This window comes from Rhipicephalus sanguineus, chromosome 9 (assembly GCF_013339695.2).
Source record: "Rhipicephalus sanguineus isolate Rsan-2018 chromosome 9, BIME_Rsan_1.4, whole genome shotgun sequence".
Lineage (NCBI taxonomy): Eukaryota > Metazoa > Arthropoda > Arachnida > Ixodida > Ixodidae > Rhipicephalus > Rhipicephalus sanguineus.
In genome coordinates, this window is record NC_051184.2 from 43,200,085 (window position 1) to 43,222,566 (window position 22,482).

Consider the following 22,482-nt stretch of genomic DNA (forward strand, 5'->3'; position numbering starts at 1 on the left):
AGGATGCGGGTTCGATTTCCGGCCTTTACACAGCGTTTAGATGGGAGCGATATGCAAGATTATACACGTGTACTTCAATTTAGGTGCACGTTAGATAACCCCGCATGCGGTTGAAATTAACCCATTTCAGCGTATCTCTTAATCATGTCGCAGCTGCGGCACCCGAAGCCCCTAAAATTGTAATTCCAGCACAGCACGTTCAACGAAGTCTCCAAAAATGCTATACACGTAAACTGTCGTGCCTTTCGTTCTTGTGAATTTGGAAGTAATACTTTCCTGTAAACTATATCATATGCAAAAGTAAAGCATGTTATCATGTGACAGAAAAAAAAACGTCTGCGTCATAGAACTCGCCTTAAAGCTCCTTTCCCTGCTCAAGGCGACATTCCCTGCTCACTCCCTGCTCAAGGTTTTTTTTTCATCACTCCATTTAAGTCTCCATCTTACCCTGAACTTATTTCTACTCTGGATTTCATCATGCCTTGAACATCCTTCTTGCAATGTCATCAGTGTGGTCGTGACGGGAAAGTTTAAAGCTGAGAAAAAGAAAGAAAGAAAGAACGAAAGGAAGAAAAAAAAGAGAGAGGGAGTGAGACGACACAATGACATATTTAAAAACATCCCTATACACTTTATTAACTGCGAAAAAAAATGCTGATTTCGGTCATCCCTCCCTAATGCCTTCGAAGTAAATGCGATGTGAATGTTCAGTCTTCTGCTGTGTACAGCTGAAAAAGAAAGGAATCACGATAATTAAAACATCGTGCAGATTAAACGACATCAGTAACATCAGCAAACCAGGGCGAGCAGTGACACAGAATCCGTAACATTAGCATTAGCAGTAGCATTAGCAGTAACAGCAGTACCAGCAGATTGCATTAACGAAATCTATGCAAGCTTTTACAGTTCGCACCCAAAATGTCGACTTCGAAGAAAGCACCCTATTAGGAGCCACTCATGTAACTAAGTGCTCCAAAGATAACTGAATTTAGGTGTTCCATACACATTGCCGGCTCATGGAAGATGAAGTTGCTTGTGTATTTACTAGATACAGCCCCCCTCTTTATAAGGCATATCTCTACGCGGGTTCTTGCGAGGAAATGAATTTGATCGCGACTCTGGCGTACAGAATATAAGGCCGCGTTAGTTTTGGAAGATTTAAACGCCACCATTACCGTCCCCCTGGCCCCACAGCCGGAGTCTTTCACATTACATTTGATCTCACCTTTATTTCATTCCCTCTCCCTGACCGCCCCATTCGATTAAGGAAAATTCTGCACTGGCCTAGTTAATAACAATATCTGGGGTTGTACGCTAGGATTATGAGGCAGGCCTTATTTTAGGATCCAGGAATTCCTGCCATGTAGTGTTCTTTAACGTGCGCCGACATCACACAGTACACGCGGCCTTTACCATTTCTCCTCCGTCAAAATACGACCGCCGCGGCCGGGATCGAACCGGCGACCTTTGGGGTCAGCCGAGCACCATAACCACTGTACCATCGCGACGGGCTACACTGGGCTAGTTGACGCGCGCACATGTGTAGTCTACTTGCATGTACAAAACTGCCTTCACAAGCCTACCGGCGCCCATTATTGTAAGTCATTATAGACTACTCTCTCGCTATATATATTTTCCTGAATGCTAATGAGCGTGCCCTGACACGCGAGCCATAAGGGGCCATCTTCGGTTTTATCGCTTCAACAACATCTATATTTCCTTCGGTTTATGGATTTCTGCCGCTTCGCTGTCCTGCAGAAAGTTGGCTCGCACTTGCATCGCACAGCCGTAACTCTTTATAACGAATCAGCATCGAGGCCATAATTTAGTTCTTTATATCCGATATTCATTGTAACAATAGAGGTAAAGAACGGCTACAACAAATCGGCAATCTGGCTCGCGAAAAATTCCTAGACACAAGAACGGATTATTCCACTGCTGCAAACCCACTATAATGATGTAACACTTATAAATGATGTAATCCTGAGCCTCCAAACAAAGTTCGTACTTAGCTTACTAAAAGCAATAATTCGCTATTTCACTGTTCGTTATAACGAGCTTTTATTGGGGAGCTATCTTGTACACGTTCTGTGATAGAACGGGACGAAACTTCACGAGAGGACGAGAGGGAATAAATATCGCACCGCACGAGATTGGTCGAGGCTCGTCTGACGGTCAGACGTGAGAACAGCAACCGGAAAAGGCAGTGCTGTGAACCATTTCCGCAAAGAAGGGGCACAGAACGAACGGAGGCACCGTTTTGTCCGATAGAACGGACACAGAACAGTAAGCGCTTGGGCCGGAGTATCGGATTAGTCTGCTTTGTGCCTGGCTTACTCCGATCCCGCGCCGTTAGTTCGCGAAAATCGCGACCAACCCCCCACCCTCGAACGTCTCGTGGGACTGCGACACCACATAGCGCCAAATCAAGACGTTAACATAAAGAAGTTGTTAAATTCATCGCGCTCTTCAACTGCAAGCTTTGAACAACAATGTCTGCCAGTTTTGATGTTCAGCGATAACAATTCTACATTTCTTCATGCGTTGAAAACATTTCTGAATTCCCTCAGCTCGCCTATTCTCTGATTGCTCCCCCTCGTCCTCTCGTGACGTTCTTTATTCCCGTTCTATCAAGATAGCTCCCCTGTAGTGTAATGTGACGCAGTGCCGGGCATTGTGGTATCATTCCAGTCCGGTCCTTTCTTTGTCCAGCGACTAGCATCATGCATGCTTCGTCCGGCGCGCGATAATACTTACCGCGAGCGGCACCTTGGGTCTCAGTGGCCTGCACGGCCTGCAAACGACGTGCGGCCGTACGTCCGCGCCGTGCGTGCACTCGCAGCGCTCGCAGTAGTCCTCCTCGCCTCCGTACTGCTTGGCGGGCTTCAGGGCCTTGGCGACCCGTCGCGCGAACACCGTCTTCCAGTTCTTGCCGTCCGAGCGCAGCATGGCCGAGCTGAAGAAGCTGCCGTGAACCTCCTGGGCGAGCGCGATGCAGATGTCCTTGGCGACTGCAACCTGGGGCCGCAGGTCGGGCTGTCCCAGGAGCATCTTCTGGCTCACGTCCTTGCTGCCGTAGACGGAGTCGGCGTCCAAACCTGCGGGGCGACGGGATGGTTAAGTTATATGGAACGAGTGTTGGGTGCAAGAAGACTGGTATGCTACCCACACTGTGGAAAGGGATGGATGAATTTGAAATGCAGAGGTGGAGAGAAAGAGGGCACAAAGTCACGCTCGCAGCATCACTATTGGCCTATAACCGCCGGTGCAAGTTTGTTGTCTTAAAGAATTTGAGCAATGCCTTCGTCGCCTTCATACGCGATGACTTCCCAGGACGAAATTCCAAGATGGTTACTGCCGTCATCGGTCTGTGGTCAAGTCGAGCATGAGCGACTGCTACTGCTTGTCTCAGCACATTGTGGCGAGTACAGTCGCAGAAGGTACGTTAATTGTAATGTCCCCTCGCTACCACAGTTGTCACAAAGAAGGTTGTCACCCATTCCGATACGAAAGGAAAATGACTTCGTGAATGCCACTCTAAGCCATAAACGGCAAAGCAGAGTGGCATATTTTCGTGTATTGGGTAAAAGTGTATAAGATACAATTAGGAGCGAAAGGTGTATGGTACGAGTTCCCCCAAGACCATATCCTTTAAACTAAGGATCCACTTCAGGATTCCGATCACGCGCTTACCGTAGATGCCCTTGCCCTTGATGATGCTCTTGCGGACTTCGATGCGCTTGTCAGAAACGAAGTGAAGGGTGATTCCGTGGTCGAGAAGCTGGGTCTGGATGTCCGAGTACGACAGCTGCGAGGCAACAAAACGAGATCTGTATTTCAGTTCCCCTCTTTCTCTCGCTTTCTGCTCAAAATCAACCAATATATATTTGTCGGTTATATGTACCGGAAAGCACGAAGACAGTGCCGGCGTTTTAAGGTTTGTTCGCGTATCATTGTCATGTTCTCTGAAGGAGCTGCAAGTTCGAGCGATCACTTTCGGCGATACTTTCGCTTTCGTCAGACATTACGAGACTAGCGCCGTGCTAGCTTGCCTCCAGTGGGCCACAGCCGCCTGCCACAGTGTGCTAAGTTAACTTGCTGAAAAATTTCGAGAAAGTATCGCCTAGAGTCATCGCTCGAGAATTCCGTCCCAGGACGAAGGCCCTTTTCCCAGAGATATCTAACTATCTTTGCGACCCTGTTCCTTCCACCGTGCAAACAATGCCATCTTATGAATGCTATACTTTACGTAAGATGTTGTCTACGTAAAAAAAACCTTTCTCACGTCGCTCTGTTCCTCCTTGCAGTCTGCGCAGGCGATGACGATGATGGCCTTGGCGACGTTGGCGCGGAACGGCAGCACGGACGCGTAGCGGATGGCGTCGAACACGTCCTTGTTCACGGGTCGGCCCTCGGAGGTGGCGGGCGCGTCGAGGCGCATCTTCTGCGTGGCCAGCGGCAGGTTGTGCGACTCGAAGAAGATGCTACCGCGGGCGGTGCGCACGTGAGGCATGCTGTTGTGGCCGCTGCCGTGGCCGAAGCCGACTAGGGCGAACCTGAGGGCGAGGAGGAAGAGACAGCGACGAGTCAGCACACTTTGTATCGCACTCTTACATTTTATCTTTAATTCGCAATTTCGATTGTGCGATTTACCTACTCTTCACTGATATGCATTTTTACAAAACCCCCCTCAATTCTTGTCCAATCCTCGCAGTGTGTGTGAGTTGCGGCGACTAGGCGAAGAAGAACGAGAATTCGAGCAGCCGCAACTCATTGGTGCGATGATTGTTAATGCGTACAGCACTGTTTGACAAGTCGATCGAAAAATTTCGCGTGTATCCAGAAAAACCCCTTGGGGCCTCGCTAGGACTCAACACCCACAAGAGGAAACACATTGAAGCTGTGCAACACAGAGTACTCGATAAGTAAAGGGAATACGAAGATTATTCATGTACGGAATACGTTATGAGAAGATTTACATCATACTTCATCCTTTTTGTTCTTGATGATAGACAGCGTTTAGCACAGTTTCATTCAATTTCTTTTCATGCATTTTTCTTTATAAACTGCAGTTTAGCCGACGCGCTCGTGGGTATGAGGCAGTTTTCTGCAGCAACAACGATGCGCGTTAATTTATATGCAAGTATATTATCTTCAATCATACCGCAACAAGAGCTCAAACATCATGCCGACCACCGTATAACGCAGCGCATATCTTGAACTGTTCAAAAGAGCTTACGTAAGCCCCCCCCCCCCCCCCCCCCCCCCCCCCCCGTGCGCACGACTATATGCTAATGAGGCATTTGCCTTAAACGAGAACGCCCTCGTCTACCAGTGTTAGCCCGAAATGGTGAAATGACCGAGTCGACCACAGCTGCGCTATAAGAAAGGTATATATTTTTGAAAGAGCACCTGTTGTTTGAGAATCCCGCGCTGAGCAGTTCCTTGTCGACGATCCTCATGGTGTTGTCCAGCTCGCGCACGACGTCCGCGTGGCAGGCGTCCTCCTCGACGACCAGAACGATGTCCATGCTCGACGGACGACGCGGCGCGCTGTTGTCGCCGCGCCAGGTGACGTAGTCGCCGAACTTGATGCTCACGCCTCCGTGCAGCGAGCACTCGTCTGAGCGGACACAAGGAACGGAGAGAAAAACGTTCAGCGCGGTAGGGTCTGAAATGGAGATACTTGGCAAGGCAGCAACATCCTTGAAGCTCTGGCGTACAAGCATTTCCAACGCCGCCCTATTTCCGACGCCACCCCGTGTTAATGCTTACAAACATGAGGTTCGTATGTATAGGAACTCACAGCATTCGGAAGGAAGGTTCGCGGAGATGGAGTACTTCTCCAGCTGGAGCAGGTAGGCCATGGAGATGTTGCAGATTGCGTGGCGCGGCTCGATTCCAGGAGTGGCCATGTGGCGGAGGCAAAGGTCGAAGTACGACTCGGGAGACTCCTGCGGGAAATGAGAGGGGAAAAATGCAGCGAACTTGTGCAAATGACATCAATGGTTTTGTAGCACTACTGCAACAAGTTTCCTTGGGAGAAATTGTCGTGTGTCCGAAGCACGGGCTGCTTGTTCCGCGCACGGGTCAACATCAGCGAACGGTTAGGCTAGAATAGCCAACAGTACGCAGCGGTCAGCCAATATTATCCAGTGTTGGTTATTATGCATCCTAACTCTTAACTGCTATCATGCCTCTCACTCCTAGCTTACGTAACGATTTACTGGTGGAGTTTCCTAGTGTTGTAGTTTAACTATAATTTAAAGTTTAACTATAATTTAAAATGTGTGGTTATTTTTTTCGTTTTTGTGACTTGTTTTACATCATTATAGCTGTGAAAATTATTTTCTTTGGCCGGGGGGGGGGGGAGGAAACTGCTTGTGAAACACCACCTTATTTGTCATAGCCGCATGACATAACCTCAAAGACTAAACTCTATAAATCTGTAAAAGAACTTGTTTTTGGGCGAGTTGGTGCCTTAGTTTGCTGAACATATCGTAAGTGGCGCGAAGCTAGGAACATGAAAAAGGGCCGGAGGAAAGAGACAGAAGAGCGCCAAACTACCAACTGTTTATTGCCAGCGCAGGCTGAAAAAACAGGTAAACTTCCACACATGCGCAGTGGAGTGGGAGAGTTACCCCAAACTTGACATCACGTGAGCAGTTCATTAAAGAAGGACAACTCAGACTGAAAGAGAACAATGGATGTGTCACTGACACAAGCGGACCCTTTACTTCTAATATGATACGCCTCTAGTAATTCCCTTGCTGTCTGATCTCTGCTTTTGCCGATAATCCTAGCTTGCGCAAAACGTGGCACACACGAGCATGACCTGACATGCGCGGGAAGGTGCGCACCATCACTCTTACCTATGCTGTTGGCATGCTCCCTGAGGCGGTCGTTGATACACCGACCCGTTTGACCGATGTAGGTCTTGCCACAGCTCAGGGGAATTTCATATACAACCCCTTCGGCACAACGCCTGAATGGTTTTACGTGCCTCTTTTTGCACCCTTGCTCCTTAGCACGAGAGATTCGTCGGCACAAGTGCGCCAGTTTATTCGGAGCGGAAAACGCAACAGGGATCGCGAACCTGGCGGCCACCTTCTTGAGGTTGTGGCTCAACTTGTGCAAGTACGGCACCACCTGTGGTTTGACGCGCTCCTGTTCTCTCGAGTGCTCTTCCTGAGTGCTGAAGTTCAGCTTCCGTAGCAGAGATTCGGCAACGGCATACAAGACCGCCCGAGGAAAGCCAGCCTTTTCCAGTCTGCCAATCTGATTACACAGGCTGGTCTGCATCATGTGCGGACACGATCTGCGCAGCGCGGATTGAAGGCAATGCTGAGCAATACTACGTTTTACAGTCTTAGAATGCGCGGAATCAAATGGCAAAAGCTCTTTTTTACTGCGAGGCATGTAAGCACAGCAAACATGATCGCTTTTCACGGCCAGGTTAATGTCTAAAAACTGCAAAGCATTGTCGGTAGGAAGCTCATGAGTGAAGGTTAATCCTTTGGAATTTGCGTTAAAGGCATTTAAAATGAAGTCCACCATTTCATGGTAGGGCACTGGGCACGTCTTATCTAAAACAATTAAAAAATCGTCAACATATCTAAAAACATAAAAAGGATGTGATGAATTAGAAACACATTGTAGTGCCTGGTCAATAAGGGATAAAAAGATGTCACAAAATGATTTACGGTTAATGCAGTCGGACAAAGAGGGTGGTTTTGTGATTTTACCTACATCTGTCTTTAATGAAAAAGCCTTGCAGGCTATTAATAAGAATTTCAAGAGCGTTAAAGTGAGCTTGGCAAAAGTGAAGAAGAATGTTAGCAAACTCTGTGAGGAAGTCGGCGCTGAACGTTTGGCTAAGCAGATTTCCAAGTCAAAAGCGGATAGTTTGATAGCTTTTTTCAGCGCGAAGACGCATAAGGCGGACATTCCTTTCCGAACGATAATTAGTGAGCGGGGTGCATGGCAAGAGCATGTCAATCGGTTTCTGCAAAAGTCGCTCAAGTGCCTTTCCATCAATGACCCTTTTCTAATAAGAAATTCTGATGAAGTTGTAGAGTTCTTTCGCTGCAAAGTGAACACAGGGTATCTTTTTTCTGTCGATGTGACTGATCTTTTTTATTCAGTTCCACACCCTGAGCTCTTTGCTGCTGTTAAGCTATGTATTGAAAAAAGCGGTGAGGCTAATTTGTTGCTTGTGCTGAAATGTCGGTAACTAATTTCATGTCTGTACTGGAAGCGTACCTCAAGAGTACTTTCGTTACTTTTGAAGCAAACATTTATTTGCAAAAGAAAGGCATTTGCATCGGGTCAAGTGTAGCACCTATTTTATGTGACATCTTTTTATCCCTTATTGACCAGGCACTACAATGTGTTTCTAATTCATCACATCCTTTTTATGTTTTTAGATATGTTGACGATTTTTTAATTGTTTTAGATAAGACGTGCCCAGTGCCCTACCATGAAATGGTGGACTTCATTTTAAATGCCTTTAACGCAAATTCCAAAGGATTAACCTTCACTCATGAGCTTCCTACCGACAATGCTTTGCAGTTTTTAGACATTAACCTGGCCGTGAAAAGCGATCATGTTTGCTGTGCTTACATGCCTCGCAGTAAAAAAGAGCTTTTGCCATTTGATTCCGCGCATTCTAAGACTGTAAAACGTAGTATTGCTCAGCATTGCCTTCAATCCGCGCTGCGCAGATCGTGTCCGCACATGATGCAGACCAGCCTGTGTAATCAGATTGGCAGACTGGAAAAGGCTGGCTTTCCTCGGGCGGTCTTGTATGCCGTTGCCGAATCTCTGCTACGGAAGCTGAACTTCAGCACTCAGGAAGAGCACTCGAGAGAACAGGAGCGCGTCAAACCACAGGTGGTGCCGTACTTGCACAAGTTGAGCCACAACCTCAAGAAGGTGGCCGCCAGGTTCGCGATCCCTGTTGCGTTTTCCGCTCCGAATAAACTGGCGCACTTGTGCCGACGAATCTCTCGTGCTAAGGAGCAAGGGTGCAAAAAGAGGCACGTAAAACCATTCAGGCGTTGTGCCGAAGGGGTTGTATATGAAATTCCCCTGAGCTGTGGCAAGACCTACATCGGTCAAACGGGTCGGTGTATCAACGACCGCCTCAGGGAGCATGCCAACAGCATAGGTAAGAGTGATGGTGCGCACCTTCCCGCGCATGTCAGGTCATGCTCGTGTGTGCCACGTTTTGCGCAAGCTAGGATTATCGGCAAAAGCAGAGATCAGACAGCAAGGGAATTACTAGAGGCGTATCATATTAGAAGTAAAGGGTCCGCTTGTGTCAGTGACACATCCATTGTTCTCTTTCAGTCTGAGTTGTCCTTCTTTAATGAACTGCTCACGTGATGTCATGTTTGGGGTAACTCTCCCACTCCACTGCGCATGTGTGGAAGTTTACCTGTTTTTTCAGCCTGCGCTGGCAATAAACAGTTGGTAGTTTGGCGCTCTTCTGTCTCTTTCCTCCGGCCCTTTTTCATGTTCCTAGCTTCGCGCCACTTACGATATGCTCAGCAATCTATAAATCTGAGCCGCCAAGGCTGACAACGCGAATTTAACCGCCTATCGAAACGTCGGCCAACCTGTCCGAAGTATGTTATCCTTGTCAATACAAACTCTATAGCAAATCGCGTTAAAAGAAAGGTTGCATTTTTGTTGCTGGCTTCGCCGAACGGCACTGTTAAGGACCGTCATTTGGTGCTCCTTCGAGGTGACGCGCAATCTCACCTGCCAGAATCCATCGGCGAGCGGAGAGTCGTCGTCCTTGAAGTACTTCTCGCACAGCTTGTAGCCCTCGGAGTCGACGGCCACCTGGTCGCTGAGCACGTTCACGGGTCCCTTACAGCCGCGGCTGGTCTCCCATTTCTTCACGAACTGAGCCACGTTGCTCGTCACCTGTAGGAACACAACAAAAGGCGTGAGGTTTTTTTTTAAGCATGAAATGCTTTGAGCTCCCGTTGTCGGCGGCCTTCAAGTGACCTTGAACCAAGCGCCAGCGCCGTTATCCGGCCACTTAAAACGAGACATCTGGGAACTCAAACGAGAACATCCGAGCATTGTTGCGAGTGCGAACCGAGACGACGGAGCAATCAGCCAAAATGTTTTAAAAAGTGCGGTTTTTGGCAGTCAACCCTTCGTACAGGTCCGTGTTACATACCCTAGTTACGGTCCAAACAAATTGCAAAACAATATTGCTTCCGAGTTCTTTCATCATCATCAACGGAGAGTGGGACGGGACAGGGGTTAATCCCCTCTTCCCCCCCGCCTCGCCCGGACTTTAATAAAGTTTATTCACTCCGAGTTCTTTGTGTTTTATGGCTGGGTCCACCAAGACTTCAGTGACGTATTTGCGTCACGGAAATGACGCCGAAAAAATTTACACGATCAGATGGCAAAGAAAGTTCCGTCAACGGGCATCGAACCTACGACCGCTCGGTCTGCAACAACAGATGCCGGGCACGCTATCCACTGCGCCACGGTCCTTTTATATCTACCACTCTCCCGGTCGGCGGGATGGTGTTGCCCTCTGGGAGCAGTAAAGTAATTCGTCATTACTGTGGCCTCCGCGATTTAACACCTGCAACGCGTTACACGTCCGTCCCATTCGGCGCGTTTTCAATAGAAGTTCCATTTTGTCAGTGCCTTAACACAGCACGAGATGGCGATCTTAGCCCAAGCGTCGTAAAAGCGTCGGCCTCGCTCACAGCATCACGCTAATCCAAACCAAAAATAGCTCTGCGACGCGCGCCTGCCTCACCTGGCTGTAACACCGCGTTCCCCGCTCACGCGCTCGCTCCGAGAAAAATCGCGGCCGGGCTAGCTGGGCTACCGGGGCGGCACGACGCGCTTTGCGTTCCTCTCTAGTCCGGCCGTGGTGTTCAATCACATTTTAACATGCCGCGGCATGGCGACCAAGTTCTGCGTCCAATATGCGGCGCTCTTCTGGCTATAGGCACCGCACACTGACCAGATGGAGCTGCGTTGCTCACACTGCCCCGTCTCAAAGTCTTCGACATTCACCGTTAGAGGCACGCAGAAAATAGACGCGTGCTCGCGTCCCCCATGTATCCCGGCCACGTATCCCGGCCACAATCCGCCGACAGATGCAGGGCGCGAAACGCGCGTGTCGCGTTCCAATTTCATTGAGGCCGTCTCAAGGTTGCTCTTTTTATCCGCTAGGCTATGTATTCTGGCGCTGCAGTCAGACTGGCAAACTCGACTGAACGGTGCCTATCACACCTCGTTCTCTGATTACGCTTTCACCGTTAACTACGACAGCTACCACAAGGGTTTGTTTAATCATTGAACATGGACGTTAGTCGTCGGGATGGAGATGTACCACCAATCATCAAAGTGGGTGCATCCACATTAAACGGTGCTATAGCTGCCAGACATAAATAGACATGGTACAAACTCTCTTATATGAATGTAAAGTAAACATTCAGTTACTTCTGTAAGGGCACGCTTTCGTCAGCGCTTGTGTCGTGTGTTCAATCTTTCTCCGTCTCGTTTTTTGCGCTGTTCCCCTCATGTACCAACTGGCCCTTCAAGAAACCCTTCGGCACGCTTTACTTTCGTGTTATTCCGATTCCTATGACGGAGGTATCAACCATCTTTTCTCTTTTTTTTTACCATCGACTTTCGCAAGCGACGCGGTCATGAATCACCGAAGCCGGAACGCGCGCTAGATAAGACCTGCGATTGTGATAGATCGACATGCTCGTATTTTTGTTCATTCCAGCCACAGCGTTGCTTTTATCTCGAAGCCACCGAACGGCTTCAATAAATAAAGTGCACTAGAACTTTAGGCTGAGCTAGTTGGTAAGTGTTCATATTTAAAGAAATGCACTTCTTACCTCGTCTTTACGAGCGCTGCACCAACGAAAACAAGTTCAATAAGTGAACAGGCAGTTTCTGTCTTCCTACTGTTGTACACAATCTATATGTACGCTACCAGCGGAAATACTCTAGTTCTGCGACGACCGACATTCGAGGATGCATTGAAGTATCATGCAGTAGGAAGACAGCACATGCACTTGCCTGTCCCTTGGGCTTCATGAGGTCGTCGCCGCGCTCGTTGTTGTAGGTGCCCAGCAGTCCGGCGGTGTTGCCGAAGTACCAGCCGTTGATCTTGACGGTGCAGACATCGTAGTAGAGGTGGCAGGAGACGCGCAGCGCCTTCTCGTCCTCGACGGTGATGACGTCACCCACGCGGCGCGCGATCACATCGCCTCCCTCGAGGATCAGAGGTAGTTCGACGGCCTGTCCGTTCAGGAACATCTGCGTCCCGGAAGAGCGGGTTTCCTTTTAATTTGTTGCTGTTGTTAATGCGAAAGCATTGCATGCCCCATCAAGCGAAAAATGCGGCGTCTGGCGTTAACATCCGGTGGTGCCAATACACACGTGACCAAGTGATGACATCGCGTTTCAATGTCTCAACCAATCTGATCCAGACCGCAAAAAAGTTGACTTTACCCAACTCAAAATTTGATTGGATCCACCTTCAAAACCAGCCTGGACCACTCCCGAGTTTGACTTGGCCCAAGTTCCTAAGTTGCATTCCGAGTTCCTATAGTTGTTGATGCACATTTGAAATGCACATTTTCCGAACTCAACTGGGATGCGAACTCTTGCTAACAAGCTTTGCGGGTTGAATTGAGACCTGGCCTTCGATGTCAGTCATGCTTTAAATACATTTTTATAACTTATGCAGGGTATAGTGCGTGTCGTCAATTCAGGTGCAGGAAATCGCCTGAATACGACACTTACATAACGCTGCATTCTAATCCGACTTACTGCAACAAACATGGCAATATCCCGAAGCCAACTCTTATATAGCCTCTAACGGTGCCTGCTCTACCTGACGCGTAGCTCTCGCGGCGTAGGATAATCCAAGGACATGGTTATGACGGATATGTTTTTTCTAACACGACGGCGTACTGAGTTGTTTTGACGTATTCTTAGCAAAGGGCGACTCACAGATCCATCGTCGGGGAAGATCTCGATGTAGCTTTGTCCAAGCTGGACGATGATGGACTTGGGCACGCGACCGTGAACGCGAGGGTTCTCCGGATGGTACTTGAGCAGCACGGTGAAGTTGCCGTCGACGAAGTCCCTGGACAGCAGGTACGTGCAGTCGCCGGCGGCCGAGTACATGGTGCCGTCGAAGGTCACAAAGTGCTGGTGTCCGATGATCATGGCCTGGCCTGTGATACGACAGCAGCGGAGCGTGATGTCACATTAGTTATAGCATTTGCATTTGCAGTATAGCATTTTCAGTATTGCCTGTCCACGTGCTTCGAGTTGTCGATTAATTTACCCTCGCTCTGCCAATTGCTAGCTTCCTGGTTAGCTGAATTGGTAGAGTGACCGCACTGGAAACGCGCTAGTCCCAGGTTCAATCCCCGGACAAGGACGAACTTTTCGGCAACTAAGAAGCTTTCTTTCTGAGATATCCGTACTGATTTCCGTCTGGCTTTGTGCTACAAACGGGTGGTTGCCCATTTCCCTTCCTTAGCACTTGCATCAGCGTCCTCAGCAAAAGATAGAGAAGTTTTCGAAGATTTAATTTTTTTCACGGGGATATTAAAGGGACACACTAGAGAGAAAAATAAAACACTAGACCACCGCAGCGGGTGGAAGGTTTGGTCAGGAGGACTCGTCTTCGTCAGGGCCTGACAAAGAAGTCCCCGTGTCCGAAGTTTAGCTCCTAGCTGAGGCTTGCAAACGTCTGGGCGAATCAGAAGCGCAGGAACAGGACGCCAGCTTATTTTACGGGGTAATGGCAATGTGAACAGACGCGAATTCTGTGTGGCGACAGGTATAAGTCGCACGCAGGTGTGAACATCGGTCGCCTTGCCTTGAGTCGCTTTTGGGTCGCCAGTCGCAAATGGTCCCGCGACCGGTGCCAGTCGAAGTTGTGAATGAGTCTTTACTCTTGAGCAGCTGATCGGCAGCCGCAGTTACACATAGGCAAAGGCGTTAGCAGGGTCCTCCATTAGGGGGAGCCAAGTTTCACCCCCCACCCTTCGCCCCCCTTTTGTCGAGTCCGAAAGAAAAGCTCCGCCATGGATGCAGAAATGAAAATGAAGCGATGACGTGTTTCTCACAATAGCCTGCCATTGGTACCCGGCTTGCCAGGGCTAAAGTTGGGAAATAAGCAGTTCTTTTAATGCAACAGCAGAGGTCCTTGGTTGCCATTATCTTCAAAAAACATGGTTTGTGATAACCCTGCGCATTAGAAATGGCTTGAAAGGTCCGAATAAGCAAAGGTATGGGACCGAACTGGCGCCCCTCATCACAAGATAGCCCCCCCCCCCCTTCTCACCATGCGCATGCCTATGCACATAGTGACTTCCTCCCTCTCACTGTTCAACTAAGTTGTCGAGTCTTCTAGTCCTCACCGTCGAAGGGTGGCATCCACTTGCGCTGGAACATGGAGCTTAGGTAGTCGACCATGTCGGGCTCCGAGTCCGTGCTCTTCTTCGGGCGCCTCTCGGCGTCGTCGTCTTCCTCTGCAAGCCACTCGTGCCAGCTCTGGCGGATGGAGTCCAGGTCGGTGGGCAGGTTGAAGTCCACGATGTACTTGCCGTTCTTGCGGTCGGCCTCGCGCAGCACGGCCACGTCGCGAGCGGTGACCGAGTCCCGCAGGCTCCTCTGGAGGTTCTGCCAGAATTCGGTGTTGGCTCCGTACGTGCCCTGCGGTGCGCAAGGACACAACACAGTTCGTGAAAACACGTACCGAGATGGAACGCTGTTAGGCGGTTAAAGCGGAAATGAAATCGCTCTGAAGATTTACAAGTGTCAATTGCTCTTGCGCCGCTAAACACATCGTCATCATCATCATCCAAGTACTGTCAAACCTCGTTGTAACGAAGAAGCATCGGGGGCCATAAAGTAGTTCATTATATCCGATATTCGTTGTAATAGTAGAGGTAAAGAACGACTCTATCAAATCGGCAATCTGGCTTGCGCGAAAATCCTAGACACATTAACCCATTGTTCTAGGTTTCAAACCCGCTACAAATGATGCAGTCCTCGTCTGTCTCCTTGCGGCATTTTAAACGAAATAGACCGTTACAGGAGAAGGTGAAATTACAACCGAACAAAGTTCATTTGACAAAACAGGCATGCGTTCACATTTATTTGAAGATGGACGTACGCTTCGTCTGGCGGCTTTTCACAGCACTGCGCAGAATGAACGAAGAAAATGTGGTCGTGAGTTGTATTTCAAATATCTTGCTAATTTTTACGTTACTTTTCTTGTTTCGAGCATAGCGCGCGAACCAAATATTTCTTCGTTACAGCCGATATCCAGCGCCTCTCGTGTTTTCGGTTTAGTTATAAAACGAATAAATGTCACTGACGTGAAGCGTGACCAAAGTTCCTATTTAGTTCGCTATAACCAACAATACACATTATCAGTGTTCGTTATAACGACGTTCAACGGTACTAGCTAGCCGCTGAGGGTCTCTCCTTATGTTTTATCAGTGACACACACAGGCTACGCCAACAAGAAAGAAAGAAAGAAAGAAAGAAAGAAAGAAAGAAAGAAAGAAAGAAAGAAAGAAAGAAAGAAAGAAAGAAAGAAAGAAAGAAAGAAAGAAAGAAAGAAAGAAAGAAAGAAAGAAAGAAAGAAACCATCCAACAAACAAACAAAGAAGGAAACAAAGGAAGACCCTCACTGGTTCGTAGAGCTCGCCAATGAGTGACTCCAGCGACCAGTAGTCGGGGTTCTCCTTGATGGCCTCGACGGCGTCCCAGACAGCCCGGCGCGCGCGGTACATCATCTCGGATATCTTGTCCGTCACGTACTCCGCCGCGTCCTCCACCTTGCAGGTGACCTTTCGCACGATGGGCGCGTTGCGCACGTCGTCAATCATGCGGGACACGTAGTCGCTCAGCTCGTCCCAACGCTGCGACACGTCGCGGCGACGCCTGCCGCGACCGCCGCCGAAGAAGCCGGCGGTCGACTGCACGGTCCGGGAGAGCTCCTCGATGAACGTCTTCATCTCTTCGGCGACGATCTTGAAGAGGGATTCGACCCAGCGTTGAACGTGGGCGATGAGTTCTCCGAACCTGGGATGCGTTGACAAGCAGGAGTTGGAGATGACGAAAGGGCGCCTTATAGTGGTGTCACTTTTGATCGTGATCAGGGCCAATCGCGATTAACTATGGTCGCTGCTACACGATCCGAACTAATCCGGATCGAGTTTGGCGTAGAAGTCCGGCAAATCGCGAACTGGGAGCCATATCGCAGTCGTCTTGATCTCGGTCGGGCCTGATAGCGGTTAAATGTGGCCGTGTAGCAGCACGTGATCCGGATAGGCCCTTATCGCGAAGAAGATGATGATTATAATGATTGTCATCATCTTGATTGCTCCTCTAATCATCTGATTGCTCCTCTGGGAAGACTCGAAGGCAAAAGCCATCATGTGCTGTCATCATAGTCATTACCGAAGATGATGATGATGACACTCCCGGATGACTTTCGCCTTCGAGTCGTCTTAGGCGAATGTATAAGGGACCCTGTCGCGTTATGTGTACAGGAGAGGGATACTGTATTTATTGAAAAGCTGAAGACGTTTACCTGTCCGAGACATTGATCTGCTTTCCGGATGTTAGACAAAAAAAGACAGATGTACACGATGACCAGGCAAAACGCGCGACCATATCCACAGACACGAGCATACATCCAACTTATTCGTTAGGTTTCTTAAGAAGTCGACCGCAGTGGCTGATGAGGGGACTTTTACGAAACAGAGGTTCAGTCAAAGTGGAATGGTGAGACAGCAAGGAAAAGAAATACGTTAACCGGAAAAGCCTCAATTCAGTTCGCTGCTACATTTGAGCTGTTTCGACTCTGTACAAGAGTTCGGTAGGTCGAGTTCTCTCTTTTTGTTTCCTTGTTCCGTTAGACCGCAGTTCGATCATTGACATCTTTGTTTGTAGTTGGGCCCTCCCAGACACGGTCATGATCAGTGAGGTTATAAAGAGCTCTTGCAGGAATTTCAAGGCGTCACTGTCAGTCTTTGATCAATACTGAGCGTTGGACCAGTAGAAAACAAAGACGACAGAACTTTTCAGAGCCGTGCGTGCGTTTCCTTTTTACATCATGCTCTTCTGTGCTGGGAAATATCGAATATCCCAATCTTTTATTCTGCTGCTTTCCGCTGCTATATACTCACAATTTCAGTGTTCCGTTTAGCAACTTAAGAGTCATACTCGTCTAATTCGATTAAACTAATGTGGCTACTGAAGGTCCGCGGAACTGGGCGGCTGAGGACTGACGCGAACACTTACGGGCTTTCGTAGAGAACGTCGCTGAGTGCGATCACCGCTTCGCCCATGATCTCGCCGAATTCGTCCAGCAGCATGTTGGTCAGCGGAGAGATGAAGTTCTTGTCCAAGTACTCGCCGGAAACGGCGGCCATGTCGGCGATGTCGCTGGCAAAGTTGGAGATGTCGATGTCGGAAATCTTCGCTCCGACTTCGTTCATTGCCGTCTGAGCAGCGAAGACGAAGGGTGAAATAGAGAGTTGGTAAATACGGTACCACACTACTGGATTGATGCTTAAGGAGTACTGACACGATTTTGAGGCATACCCCCCCCCCCTCTCTCTCTCTTGCTTTACACATTGACTGACTTCTTACTAACACAAACTGCTGTCGTCAAGTAGTGTAGGCTACAGCTGTCAAGAGGGACGGTTTGGTTTACGAGCGAAGCACGCTCTCCACTCACCTGGATGGCCCTCATCTTCTCTGGTGGGAAGAACAGCTTGCTCCTGTAAGCCCTGTCGCCGCGCTTCTCGAACGAGTAGCTGAAGTCGGTCATCTTGTTGTTGTCCTCGAAGTGGCTGAACTCAACCTTGAGCGCCGCGTTGCGAGTCGAGTTGGAAGCGGTTATCTCCAGGCTCTTGGATGTCTGGCCTGAATAACAAAGGGAAGGGGTGGTAATGGGGATAAACGCGTAAATGTTTTGATGCAAGCAAAGTGTAACTTCCTATAGCATTAACAAAGCGGAGTGCTCAATTTCCTTCCTTTAACTAGCTGACGACGGTAATATTACACTCGCTGTGACTACTTGTGAGTGCCTCTTATGCATTCCACACTACACAGCACGAAGTCGTTTGGGACTAGAGTCAAGCGTCACATCACAACGTTATCGAGCCCTTCAAGATACTTCGTTATACATCTCATTTCGTTGTAAACGTAGCGCACTGTAAAGCTCCCAATATATCTGAGACGTAAGAAATACTTCGCTTTACAGGTGCTTTAGTTGTAGAGGGCTCGACTGTATATAGAATTTGGTACAGCAAAAAAAAAAAAGTCCGGTAGTTGCCCATGGCTGCTGGAGGAAGAACTACAAGTGTTGCATCAAAATTATGTATGTTATAGTGAAATGAACTACGGGTGCATGGATAGAGGTCTGCGATACTGAAACGAATTGTTTGCAAATAATGTTCAGCCTTGTCCCGATCGCCAGCGTTAGTCAACACTGCCCGACATTATCAACTATTTAACCAACATTAACTAATACTAGTCAGCAGCGACAATTTAGCCACTATATAGCCAGCATCGATAATCACTTGGCGACCTAAACTATCATTTGGCCAACGTCAGCCAGTGCTACGTAGCGCTCACGGTATGCGAGCACGTACGGTATGCCGGAACTCCGTTTGCTATTGTTCTTTAAAAAAAACATCGCGGGGTATACGCCATATGTTCTCGCATGTAACGGGCAAGCCCATTTACAACGCGTACGCGTGCAGTGTCGCTCACCCTGTTCGTCGAAAGTGAGGCCCTCGAATCGGTACCGCCTGAGGTTGTAGATGATGCGTCCGCGAAACTGCTCGCGTTCCCCTTGGAACAGGACGTCCACTGTCTCGTCGCCGTTGGGGGCCCTCTGGGACTGGCCGGTAGCAGTCCACTTGCCCAGAATGGAGTCGTACTGCGTCACGAAAAGGAAGGAGAGAGAGAGAAAGAGATAGATCAAGGAGCAGGAAAGGTACGGAGGTCAACCAGAAGACGATAGGCTTTAGGCTTTTTTTTTTCGTGTGTGTGTGCGTGTGTCTTTTTGAGTTTCTGAAAGTGAACTCCGATGGACATAAAAGTTCGGGGACATAAGAGCGTCGGCGCACGAACTTGCCACTCCTGTACAGCGTGAAGATACACATCTTCATTTAAAGAGAGAAATCAATAATTAATGAGTAAAAGGCGAAATCAAGATATTATGCTACTCTGCACTGAAGCAAAGCAAAAAATGTGGAGATAGTTTGAAGAATATAGGTGCGTATACCTGTAGCTTCGTATACGTATATACCCTTGCATTAACACTGGGTGTGTCTTATTCGATGTGTCATGCGACAGAGTGCACGTGTTTAAATGTTGCCGTGGTGTAATATTGCTCCGTTTAGATTGCAGCAACGTGCTCATCCTTTACGAAAGCTATCGGGTGTGATCTTGCTACCTTTAGGTGTGATTACAGGAGTGTAGGCTCCTATGCCATCTCTCCACCTCTACCACCTCTCCACCATCTATGAATCTCTCCACCATGGAACACGATGAAGTGCGCCTATTTGACTGCTATCATAGTGTACTGTTGCCTCTTTCAGGCAAGGTCTTCTTATTCTTAAAACGTTATCGGATGTAAACTTGTAACTTTCTAATGCTTCAAGGTTATCGCGCTACGATGTTGACCTCTTTGGATTCTACAATACGCGCTTCTTTATGCGCAGTCATAGTGAACGCACGCCGAAATAGGAATGAAGAGATAAGCAATCGGATGTTGTTTAGACTACGACACCGTTACTATCAAGGTGCAGCGCACTGCAGATAGCATCTACCTAGCGGATAGCACCGCATCAATGGTTCACAAGATGGCGCTCACATCGAATCGTGCGGCTCCGTTGCGGCCGATGAAGAGGGTGGCATGCCCTCGCTTGGATCCCTGCTTCTGGGTGTTCCACGACCAGTAGTAGCCGCCGAAAACCGGTCGTTCAGGGGTAATGGTGTGGTACACCGTCATGCTGGTGTCGAACAGGTTGCGGTCTGCACAATGGAGAAAATTTTTAAAAAGAAGCGGGCGCGAAATGTAGCTTTTTTATCATAACGGCAATCATTTCTATCATCGATGGGCTTCCATCTATAATACAAATACTACCGCGCGTCATATTAGGCCTACATAATAGGTACACAAGTTAGGCCTACACGTTAGGCCTACACGTTAGACCTAAATAGTAGACCTGCATATTGTGCCTACAAATTAGGCCTACATATTCCGCCTCCATAAGAGGCCTCGAAAACGCCCACTACAACCATGGGATGGTGTACATGGTTTACATCTTTTATGCTCATATATCGTTACTTTGTATACTCTTCACAAGAAGCAAAAGGAGAGAAGAACGAAATAGCACCAGATATGCGCGTAGGTGAATTTGAAAAGCGTGTCTATAAAAAGTCGTAGATGCCTACAAATAATGCGTCCGCACATTATGCATAAATTGTAAGCCTCCATTGAACTGTACCCTTAGGGAGCATATCCCAGTGCGCAGAAGAATGCGGGGGGGGGGGGGGGGAGCCAATTGCGGAAGACATCGGTATGGCAGCGCATTTCAAGAACTTGTAAACTCGTGGTTATCACGCAACAGATATGAAGCGGGTTGCGAAAATGCACATGTTCTTGTCATGTCTTGAGGTACTGCACTCTAAGAAAAAAGAGAGTCAAAAGAGGGTCATGGAACCGTGACTCTCTTTGGGTGTCCACCTGACCCCTTTTGGAAGGTACAGGCAGAGAAAAAGAGTTCGCATTTGGGAAGGAGTCACTGGACCCTCCTGAAGCGCGTTTCGATTGGCTTCGGTATACGGAAGAGCCGCCGTATACGCCTACATATCGCGCGCTTGCCCTTTGGCGCCGTTGCGGCGCCTTGCTCGGCGACGCAGACATGACGCAGACGGGGTTGGCGCCGGGGTGGCGCGCCGCTCTCCTCTCTCAGTCGTCTCAGTTGTCTCAGTCTCCTCGTCTATTGGAATGCGTTGCGTGGTTGCGTCGGTTGCGTTGGTTGCGCGTCTTCGGTGGTGTTGACGCCGGCTCCGTGCACGAAGTGACGCTTCGAGGGCGGAATTCGCAATGCCCATAGACTGTCGCGCCACCGAGCGGAATTCAGGAGCGTCCTCTCGAGGAGGGTTAGTAGACGACAAAATGGCGGCACTATGCAGTCGCTCCCTTGTTCGGCTGTGCTAGCCTCAGTGTTAACGCGTTGGCAAGAAAGGAACACTATGACTTTGCATGTTCCCTGCATCAGTGAACAAACCGGGCCCTCCGTGACACGAGAAATCTGATTCGTTCTTGCGAGACGCGAAGTTTTCGTGAAAATACGTGGCAACTCGCGCTTTCAATGCTAGCCCACAGTGTACACATACTATCAGCTTCGCGAGGCTTTCTGTAGCCACGTAGGTAAGTTAAATGTTATCGTCTGACATATTCAGTTGAAGCTCACCCTGTTTTACTTGCATATATAATTGTCAGTGTTTCTTGTAGTGCATGAGTCCCATAACACTGTACGCGGGAGGGAGGTCGCGCGGGCTCGCGATGTGCTCATGTATAACTGAGCGATCTCAAGTTGGCGATACATTAAAATAGGGCCTCTATCCTTTGTCAGCAAAGCGCTGTTACGAATCGTGCGAGCGACGTTTCAATCATTCGAGGATGCGTCTGCTCGACGCCTTCGTGGAGCGAACGCTTTCCATCCACGCCGTCCTTCGCCAGTGTGTTGGGTTTCATAGCCACCGCTGCGCCGCTTGTTTTTGTACGTTTGTTGATAGGTGGCAGCACACTGCAAGCGATTTGCTTGTTGACCGGTCCGAGAGCAAAACCGGCAAAACCAACGTTCTCCGCGCCCAGACGTCTGTCTAATTGTAAACGTGGTGACGCGGAGTGGTCGAAGTCGTTCGGCGGAGGAAATTCTTCAGATTGCTTTCAGCAGTGATGTTGAAAGAAACCATCTTGACGACGAGGATTTTTCATAGGACGTAGAAGACTGTGAAAGCACCGAGAGTGACAGCGACGATGAACCACCAGCTGCTAACTCACGAGGAGCGAGTTGCACTTCACGTCCCCTCGTGCGTTAATGTTCTTTCACGCTCGTAAGTCACTTTGATTGTATTTAATGTATAATATCCTTGAGCGAGATCAAAATAAAAGCATAGTTCCTCTTGTGCATCGCATGTATCACAATTATTGTGGATATTATGGAGCGCCGCATGCCGCCAACACGCTCGAGCTCGACCAACGAAGCGAAATGGTTAGAGCGATGGAACGTGCAGTCACGGCCACAATCCACGCCTCTCGCCGAACTTCTTCGACGTTGCGAAAAGCATACGTGTTTATTCTTTTCGATATTCATGTTTCGATCGTGCTGATCGAACCTGCAACATGCGAGTGAA

The 22,482-nt window shown here is 48.8% G+C and overlaps 1 protein-coding gene across 1 annotated transcript in view; it reads right to left on the reverse strand.

The window, feature by feature from the left end:
- Positions 1-608: 608 nt before the first annotated feature.
- Positions 609-22,482, reverse strand: part of LOC119405059 (apolipophorins) — an 89,778-nt gene continuing 67,904 nt past the window's right edge. Inside the window, exons 25-39 of the mRNA XM_037671819.2 lie at positions 19,928-20,088; positions 18,820-18,988; positions 17,780-17,967; positions 17,341-17,543; positions 15,723-16,116; positions 14,442-14,736; positions 13,018-13,244; positions 12,079-12,318; positions 9,766-9,933; positions 5,807-5,954; positions 5,413-5,623; positions 4,286-4,556; positions 3,694-3,808; positions 2,758-3,098; positions 609-728 (exon numbers count right to left, since the gene is read on the reverse strand). Coding sequence (XP_037527747.1) covers positions 708-728; positions 2,758-3,098; positions 3,694-3,808; positions 4,286-4,556; positions 5,413-5,623; positions 5,807-5,954; positions 9,766-9,933; positions 12,079-12,318; positions 13,018-13,244; positions 14,442-14,736; positions 15,723-16,116; positions 17,341-17,543; positions 17,780-17,967; positions 18,820-18,988; positions 19,928-20,088 — 3,152 coding nt within the window. The 3' untranslated portion in view covers positions 609-707. The remainder of the gene's footprint in view (positions 729-2,757; positions 3,099-3,693; positions 3,809-4,285; positions 4,557-5,412; positions 5,624-5,806; positions 5,955-9,765; positions 9,934-12,078; positions 12,319-13,017; positions 13,245-14,441; positions 14,737-15,722; positions 16,117-17,340; positions 17,544-17,779; positions 17,968-18,819; positions 18,989-19,927; positions 20,089-22,482) is intronic.